Source organism: Perna viridis, chromosome 6 (assembly GCF_037379345.1).
Source record: "Perna viridis isolate PV_CMFRI_1.1 ecotype Kerala chromosome 6, ASM3737934v1, whole genome shotgun sequence".
Lineage (NCBI taxonomy): Eukaryota > Metazoa > Mollusca > Bivalvia > Mytilida > Mytilidae > Perna > Perna viridis.
In genome coordinates, this window is record NC_142450.1 from 11,696,302 (window position 1) to 11,705,784 (window position 9,483).

The 9,483-nt window shown below is 33.6% G+C and overlaps 1 protein-coding gene across 2 annotated transcripts in view; it reads left to right on the plus strand.

The window, feature by feature from the left end:
- Positions 1-9,483, plus strand: part of LOC148613661 (transcription termination factor 2-like) — a 30,157-nt gene that overhangs the window by 18,758 nt on the left and 1,916 nt on the right. For both annotated transcript variants that reach the window (XM_088587130.1, XM_088587129.1), the window contains 11 exons: positions 136-262; positions 1,477-1,676; positions 1,935-1,993; positions 2,441-2,529; positions 3,221-3,312; positions 3,830-4,070; positions 5,159-5,317; positions 5,676-5,743; positions 6,432-6,668; positions 7,448-7,522; positions 9,171-9,254. In XM_088587130.1, the coding sequence (XP_088443256.1) occupies positions 136-262; positions 1,477-1,676; positions 1,935-1,993; positions 2,441-2,529; positions 3,221-3,312; positions 3,830-4,070; positions 5,159-5,317; positions 5,676-5,743; positions 6,432-6,668; positions 7,448-7,522; positions 9,171-9,254 (1,431 nt within the window). The remainder of the gene's footprint in view (positions 1-135; positions 263-1,476; positions 1,677-1,934; positions 1,994-2,440; positions 2,530-3,220; positions 3,313-3,829; positions 4,071-5,158; positions 5,318-5,675; positions 5,744-6,431; positions 6,669-7,447; positions 7,523-9,170; positions 9,255-9,483) is intronic.

Genomic DNA, 9,483 nt, shown 5'->3' on the forward strand with positions numbered 1-9,483 from the left:
ACTCATTCTTAAGACTAGTTAAACTAGTGTCTTCAAACGCCATTTAAAACCGCACAAATTCCTATATTCACAAATGGCTTAGTTTAGGCATACTACACCGTACAACATGTTTATATGTTTATATTTCTTCGTCAGATTGGCTGATAATGATGTGGTTCTAACCACATATAATTTGATAGCTAAGGAAGTTGGGGCTGCTGATATCAATGCAGAGAATCCTGCAATCGATGAAGATCTTGATGAAGATGAAAAACAAAATGAGGTAAATATTGATAGAATATAAATTTTCATCATCTCAGAATTTTTAGGTTTATTTTTACTTTCTCATTAAAATAGTCAGTGGTCTAGGGAATGCCAAGTCTTTCAAATTGATATTCACTGCCTTTTTGGCAAACACAAGGGGTCGATTTCACAAAAAGTCATAAGTGTGAAATTGATGTAAATTATGACATCACAATGCTATTTTAGGTTGTGACGTTGTTACTTACAATCAACTTTACACTTACGACTTTTTGTGTAATCGACGCCTGTTGTTTAGGGAATAGAGTAACAACTGGTTGACTTTGATTCAGAATAATTTGTCTGATTGGGATGACATGACTACTTGCAGGCTTTTAATTCTGTGAGGTAGCACAATAAAGATCTAACTCTATGTGTGTCAGACTTTCAAAGACTTCCATATTGCGGGCTGGTGCCCAACATCTTGTTTGGCAGGCCTTATGGAGACTTCTAGAAAATTGCCCCAGTGCAGGTCCAGGTGTCAAAAGAATAGGCCTGCAGCAGCGCTAAGCTTGTCGTAAAAGGCAACTAAATAGTGCTCAGAAACCTAGCCAGGGGCTAGGCGCTTTGCCCACAGAGCAACTGGGATGTGTGCCCCATGTGGTGGAATGGGGTACGCCTGGCGTGTTACATGCTGGGGTTGTCAGGCTATAATACAGAAAACCTGACCGCAAACCATAATGGTGCACCATGTTGGGAAAGATGTCATGTTCCTTGCTTGTTAAAGAATCCTGCTGTGGTATTCGATAGGAGTAGGAACCTTTGCATCTCGCCACAGGAGGCGAAAGTGCCCAACCCTACCCATCCCTCCCTTTTTCAAGTGGCAGTCAAAATATGTCGACCCTATTATCATTCTGTCCCATCCCATTTTTCATTTTATCATCATTTCATGTTCATTTTATCATACATTTCAGGTTCATTGTCTGAATATAGCTAAAATATTGCTGCTCGGACGTTAAACCCCATTAATCAATGGTCTTGTCTTTTTATTTTCATTAATAATTGGAAACAGATTTTAGATTTCGTACAGAGAGTGATTATAATGTTTTATCTCTTAGTTCGAGTTCAGAAGAACTTCAACTTTCTGTTCAATTAACTTTAACAAAAATGTATATAAGTGTTATCTGTTTCTTTTCCTTCCAAATAAATTTTTAAAAATAAATTTGTTTTCATTTTATGCTTTTTTTCCTATTTCAGTTATCTGCCGTTAAACACAAATCAGATTCGAAACTTTTGCGAATAGCTTGGGAAAGAATTATACTGGATGAGGGTCATAATATAAAAAACCATAAAAGTTTGACGGCGGTTTCTGTGTGTCGACTGAGAGCTGGGTTCCGATGGGCATTGACAGGAACACCCATTCAGAATAAGTTGCTGGACATATACTCATTGTTAAGGTACAAAAATCAATCTTTACTTGCATAGATTTTATATTAATATGTGACAAGTTACTTAAATTTTTCCTTATTTACCAGAAGATGTGTGCTACAAATTATGTGGAATTCAGCAACCATTCATGGTGATACATTTTTTTTAGATAGTGTAATCCTATCAACTAATAGCACAGCAACGCTTATGAGGAAAGAGGAAACCTTTCTTTATTTCTGTTCTCCTTTTTCCCCGAAATTAAGTAGTACATTCATTTTTAATTTCAGATTTCTGAGATGCTCACCATTTGATGAGTACAAATTGTGGAAAAAGCAGGTTGAAAGAGGTAAGAATAATACTAATTACTCAACACCAGCTTTTTATACAGACATCTTCCTAAAGAAACATAACATTGTAGACCTAATTTATTGTGGCAGTGTTGTCATCAGCATTATTATTCTCAGTTCACATTTTCCAACAAAAACTTGAGTTTTATTAGATAGGTTTTGTAAATTATGAAATATTTTAAAGACAAGGTTTCATAGATCCCAGCTTGAAAAGAGGGAGGTATAAATAGTGATCATGGTGTCTGTCTGTTCATCAGTCTGTTCATCTGTCTGTCCCTTCTTCTAATCCACAACTCCTCTGAAATATCTGAAGGGAATTTCATGAAACTTTTATTACTTGATTCAATTGTGCACCTACGTCTCGTCTTCTTATGTTGGACTGCACTTGTCAAGTTAAAATTTGAGTTCTTCTAAATTTTAAATTAAATGTGTTTGACGTCTTTCAGACAGTGGTCATAGTCGTCTGAATGTTTTGGTGAAGTGCTTATTATTGAGAAGAACAAAGACACAAGTTGATAAAGCTGGGAAACCTCTAGTAAGTTAATATACGAGAAATTAGAGTGGGGACTTACATAAACATATAAATTTTCACTATTTTCGCAGTAGACATTAAAGCATGAAAAATAGTACCCAAGAAATCAATTATCAACACTGTATAGCTATAATCATTTTGCGAAATGGCAAATATGTTATGACAGAATTTGCAAAAATTAGCAATCCCAAAAATTGATATGTTTACAGTATATTGCAATCACCTTGTCTGTCCATCTATCTCTTACTTTTTTCTTTAGCCGATTTTTCAGCTTCTCCATGTATTAGAGGGAATGTTTAGATATTTGGTATATTGCTTTTGCACATTTTTCCCTCATCAGGTTCATTATTTATCTACTTTCTGTGTACCTTTAAAGTTAATTTTAGAGAAATGGTAGGGTGGGGGTGTTCTTAATGGTAGGGTGGGGGTGTTCTTAGTGGTAGGGTGGGGGTGTTCTTAATGGTAGGGTGGGGGTGTTCTTAGCAAGCAATATCTTGTTTTAAATGTAATTTTGACTATTGATTGTTTTTATCTCAGCTTTGTACTGCAGTGGTAAGCTTTCTTTTGCTTTTTGATGAAATGTGAAAATACTTCATGGAAAATACTTAGTGGTACCTCTGTGTTTTTGTGTTATTGTAAATTTTAAGTTCTGTTTTTGTTTGTTAGTCACTGTTATTTTGTACTTTCTATATAGGTTTCATTACCATCAAAGTCTGTCAAACAGTATGAGATTTCCTTATCAGGCAGTGAAAGGAAGGTCTATGAAAAGATATTTGCAGAGTCAAAGTGAGTAAAATTTTTAAAACCCTACTCTGTCGGTGTTTTCCTTGTCTGCCACATTTTTTTTCATAATTGGTTTCCCTTAAAACTACATGTCACAACCACACGATATTTTGACATTAGCTATAGTTGTACAAAAGCATAGGATTTGGAATAAATGATAAGAACACAATATCAAATTTGAGCCATGAGCCTGAAAGCCAAGGCAAAACATATTAGGCCATCATAAAAAAATTCCTAGCTCATCCAATATTTTTCAAAATTAAGGGTGGGCAGGCAAATCTTATTTTTCATTTTCTATCAAGTTAAGTGAAAAGTGCTGTCAATTTGAAAGTAATAAATGGACCTTAATTGGGTAAAAAATCAAAATAAAAGTTTCAGGGAGGGTGAAAAAAATTGGATAGGGAGGGGATGAGGATTTCAGATTTTTTTTTTTTTTGGCCTTAAGGTTTGGCTTGTAAAATATCAAAAACTGATGGCAACAAGCCATTTGCATATATTTCATTGAAAATATTTATTTTAGGAGTGTCATGAAAGATTATTTAAGAAGGCATGAAGAAAAAGAAATGGGAATATCTCACAAACCAGGGTCAGCAACAAATAACCCATTCCAAGACAAGTCACCATCAAAGGTTGGAGGTCAAGGGTCTCAAGTTCATGATGGATTGTCACTAAATACTAACCAAAGACCTGGAGGTCAAATGATCTTAGTGATGTTGTTACGGTTACGGCAGTGTTGTTGTCATTTGAGTCTCATGAAGGATGTAAGTCAATGTTTCAATCACTAATAATTGTTATTTTCTTTTTAAATCTTACTTTGAAAATGTACATTGCTCAGGAGAGAAGTTAACTGATTTATCCTGAATGTGGTAAACATTATAGAATAATTGTTACTTTCCATTTTAATACTGACAACATCATCTGGAATAATCGACAAGTGTGTCAGCACAATAGAGACATTCCATGACATATTGTCAGTATCTAAGTCAAAAGCTACTATTATTATGGTTATCGGTAATATATGATTTTGTCATTGGTATTCGCCCTGTGAAGGTCCAGGTGTCAAAAGAATAGGCCTGCAGCAGCGTTAAGCTTGTTGTAAAAGGCGACTAAATCGCGCTCAGAAACCTAGCCAGGGGCTAGGAGCTCTTCCCACAGAGCAACTGGGATGTGTGCCCCATGTGATGGAATGGGGTACGCCTGGCGTGTTACATGTTGGGGTTGTCAGGCTATAATACAGAAAACCTGACCGCAAACCATAATGGTGCACCATGTTGGGAAAGATGTCATGTTCCTTGCAAGGTAAAGAACCCTGCTGTGGTATTCGATAGGAGTAGGAACCTTTGCATCTCGCCACAGGAGGCTAAATTGCCCAACCTTACCCATCTCTCCCTTTTTCTAGTGGCAATCACAATTTTACGATCCTATTATCCTTGTGTCCCATCCCTTTTTTTTTTTCATTTCATCATCATTTCATGTTCATTTTATCATCCATTTCATGCTCATCATCTGAATATAGCTGAAATATTGCTGCTCGGACGTTAAACCACAACAATCAATCAATCATTGTGATTCATTTTATAATCTTTATTTTGGATGACTTTTTGTTGCCCACCCTCCTCCAAAAAATGTGAAGTGTGAGTACACACTGTTGATGCATAACATCATTTTCCTTCAAAATTCTTGGGAAAATGACATCAAATTCATTACCAGTGTTTTGATGGATATTTTCAAATACCTTTTCATGTATGAGAGATAGAAAAATATCTGTCAACTAGATCTAAGGGTAAAACTACATTGATTGTTGATTATTATTTGTCAAAATTGACTTATAATTTGAATATTTTCATAGGCCTTAGAGGAGGAGGTAGCAGATGATGAGGGTCTGGAGTTAGACCTGGTAGAACAGATGAGAGGAATGGGATTAGAGGAAGAGGAGAAAAGTTCTGAACCTTCTCTCACTAAATCATCTCAATCTTTTCTCTTTGAAAAGAATTCTCTTAGTACTAAGGTAGGAGGAAAAACTGAATTTTAATTATTTTTGGGGAGAGAAAAGAGAAGGAAGTTTTGAATCGTAGGAATAAAAAACGAAAGTAAAACTTATCAATGCTTCATGAAAGCATATTCTATTTAAGATAAGTCAGGTGATTTTTCCATTCACAAGACTCTTAGATTTGAGATGAAAGAGAGAAGGCAATATAAACAGGATCATATGATTTACAATTAATACTTAGAAATTACTGAGTGAACTTGAGACTTGTATGCTTTGAAAGCTAAACATTGATATGTGTATGAAAATTAGCAATCCTTGGGGAATATGTTTTGCATGAATTATATGTATCTATGAAGTCTTCAATGTTTCTTTACAGGTAGAGGCTGTGATGGAGAAACTTAAAGAAATAAGAGAGTCTTCAGATAAAAAGAGCAGACAGAAAAGGCAAGATATTTTATGGTTTAGTTTTTGTGCCTGACCTAATATACATGTAGTTTCCCACTTCACATTTCACATGTAATCATAAACACTTCGTGGAATTCCAGTCATTGATAGCCCTTTTATTTTTTTTTTGTGCTCATTTCAATTTCCAAGTAAGTAACCTTTCAGTACTAAAAGAAGTGGGACAGGTATGGTCATGTGCTGTAGTGCAGACTGCATAAATATTTTTGTTAAATTTTATTAATTAATGAGCTGAAAAATCAACAAATGTTTTATACAGTGAAACTTGTGTAAACTGAACCCTGAAGAATCAGAAAACTTGTATAAACCAGATGCTTCATATATCATTTGAAATGTTTTTGAACTTTGGTAGACCAAACCCATTTTAAAGTCCAAAAATGGATTTTTAAAGTAATAGCTGACCTTTGAACTTTTACAAAATTCTCAGTGATACATATAACAGAGTATATTAAGTGAAATTTTAATAATTAAGAAGGGGCGGAGTACATGCATTTGTCATAATAAAGTTTACAGTGTATTCAAATGTTTATTTTAGGCCTGTCAATCAATGTCATCACGTGGCATTGTTTTCATGACATAACCATTGAAAACTTAATGATTACTACTCTGATTGGTCTAAAAATAAGGTTATATTTTATGATTTGTAAAATCTAACATTGATATTTTTCAGTGTAATAGTATCTCAGTGGACCAAAATGCTGGATATTGTAGCAGTACATCTTAGGGAAATGGGTATAAAGTACAGCGTTATACAAGGAAATATCCCAGCTAAGAAGAGGAATGAGTTTGTTGAAGACTTTAACACAAATCCACGAGGATCAGAGGTCATGCTGGTATCTTTGAGGGCGGGAGGAGTGGGCTTGAATCTGATTGGTGGAAATCATTTATTCTTGTTGGATCAGCATTGGTATAGAAATTGATTATATATTTTATTTATCCCAAAGTTTTTTGAGAAAAAAATTGTTCTTGTTACTTTGATTCAACTTTTCACAAAAATGTTGGTGGCTTAAATCTGTTCATTTCACAAGTAATTATTGATGAACGCATCTGTAGAAGTTGCAATGAACTTTGATTTAGGCATATTTTTTTTTGCATGATTTTTGGTAGATATCATGAAATACATAATAGGTTTTAAAAAACGTCAAATATCTTAAAATTTACTAAAACAAACAATAAAAAAATAGCTGAAATATTTACCTCAATTTAGGGGACATGAATCTTAGCACAGCAAAAAATGTCTGCTGTACAAAATTTTCACATTCTTGCAAGAACATTTCCTGTCACACATTTATTTATCACAGCTTAATGTAGCACTCCAGATAAGAATCATGCAAAGCATGATTCATGGTTGGGAAGCCCACATATTATTATTTTTGATATGCTGTTTAAAATGTCATAGTAAACAGAAGGTAACATGTAAGTTTTCATATTAACCTTGCTCATAGGAGATAAAAATAATACAGAATGTACTGTAGAATTTTAAATTAAGGGAGAGAACTCTGTAAATGACACTAAAATAAAATGGACACTATTGAAGAATTATACATCTCATTATATAGACCCATAAAGCACTTAATAACAAAAATTAAAATGTGTAGCCTTTTTTAGGTGTATCACATTTTACAGAATTTGCATGATTCTTGCTAAGACTGCTTTTTAAATCTCACAATTTTATCTTTTTTTCAGGAACCCTGCATTAGAAGACCAGGCCTGTGACAGGATTTACAGAGTTGGACAAACCAAAGATGTTGTTATACACAGGTAACAAAGTGACATTTCTCCCATTTTAAGGAAGTGATTTTAAACAGCCTTATAACCACTGAGCTTTTTTAAGAATATTATGCCAGAAAACTTCTCACGATCAGCCAAGTCTTTATTTAAAATTATTTGTCCTCTCTTGGTGGTAAAAAAGAGGATTTTAATATGCTCACTGAAACCTGTTCGATGAAAATCTAAATTTAACAATTTTGAATGGAAAAATGATTTAAAATGTGCACAGTTTTTACCACTGGATGGTGATTTAATTTCTTCATGAGGATTCCCGCCATTTTTTGTATTCCAATTTTTTTACCAGTTTTATAGAAACCTTTACTTAATCAGACAAGTTTTGATTTTAAGTAGCAGTCTTTGTAAGAATCATGCAAAATCTTTAAAATGTGATACACCCTAAAAAAGGCTACATATTTTTTATTTTTGTAATTAAGTTGTTTTATGGGTCTGTACTATGAAATGTGTAATTATTCATTCAAATCTGCCTGCTCTTAGGAGATAATCAACATTGAAAATCCAATAGATTCTATTGTATTTGGGTGTCATTTACAGAGTTATCTCCCTTAATTTTGAAATCTACAGTGCATTCTATATAATTTTTATCTCCTAAGAACATGGGTTACCGTATATGAAAAAATGAATATAAATTTCTGTTTACTATGGCAATTTAAACAAAATATAGAAAACAAAAATATGTAGGCTGTTTACCCATGAATCACATTTTGCATGATTCTTAGCTGGAGTGCTACTTAACTATTAGTTCACTCTCAGTGGTAAAGTTAGATTTTAATTTGCTCATTAAAACTTATTTGATGAAAATCTTAATTTTACCATCTGGAAAACGAAAATAAAATGATTTGCTATGCTAGAAACTGGATCCTTATTTCTCATGTTGGCTTCTATTTTCAGTTAAATATCAGGAGCAGTTTTTTAAAGTTTTTTTTTTAACAAATTAGAAAAAGAATTGTGTGCAATACATGTAGGTAGGGACTTACTATGAAAGTACTATTGTTAATGGGGTACAGTTTTTTGTGTTTTGTGGTTTTCTTCGGTAGGGCAAACCAAAAAATTTGGTTCCCTACAAATAAGAGATTCCCGTTAATGCGTACATTTAAAACATTCAAACTATGAATTCAAGAATCCACGAACTTGTGTTTCTTGGCTGATTTGCAAAAATTGGTATCCACAAATTAAAGGACTTTCACAGTAGTAAATTACTACTTCAGTGGTTGTGTGGTAGCATGTTAAATATTTCAACAAATTAGTATAAGTTTTGTGTGAGAAGCATGTAGGTGGTTGTGTGGTAGCATGTTCACCTTGAGCATTGGAATTTATGTGTTTGATTCCTAGTAGAGTCATATCAAAGACATTCTTGTCCTGAGATGAGTGAAGACATAAAATTAATATTAGTCAACCAAACAGTAAATACTGTTGAAAACTGATTATTTTTTTTTCCAAACAGGTTAAGCTATGATCACTTGTGCTAAGAACGCTTGAGGATTTAATTGGTGCTTGGAACAAGTTCCGCACAGTCGTGAAATCTAGGTGTTCTTCGGCACTCATGATAATATTTTGGTTATTCACTCTTTCCAATTAGTTATCCTATTAGTATCATTGCTAATGTCTTTTATAATTATAGATTCCTGTGCAAGGACACTGTTGAAGAGAAAATAGTACAGCTTCAGGAGAGGAAGAAAAGATTAGCTGATAATGTGTTAACAGGGTAAATATATGAATTCATGTTTCTCATTGAAGCAATTAGTTATTATGTTTATCGTCGACTAAGTTCAATGGCATTCAGATAGCCTTTGTGTGTTAAACTTCAGGCCAAGATATATGTATGTTCTGATTTTTTAGAACACATGTTCAATACAGCATGTGCTTCAAACTTGTGTGGTTCTGTTTTTGAAACCCTAATTAAAGGCCTATTTAGGAAACTTTTTTGTTTGTTT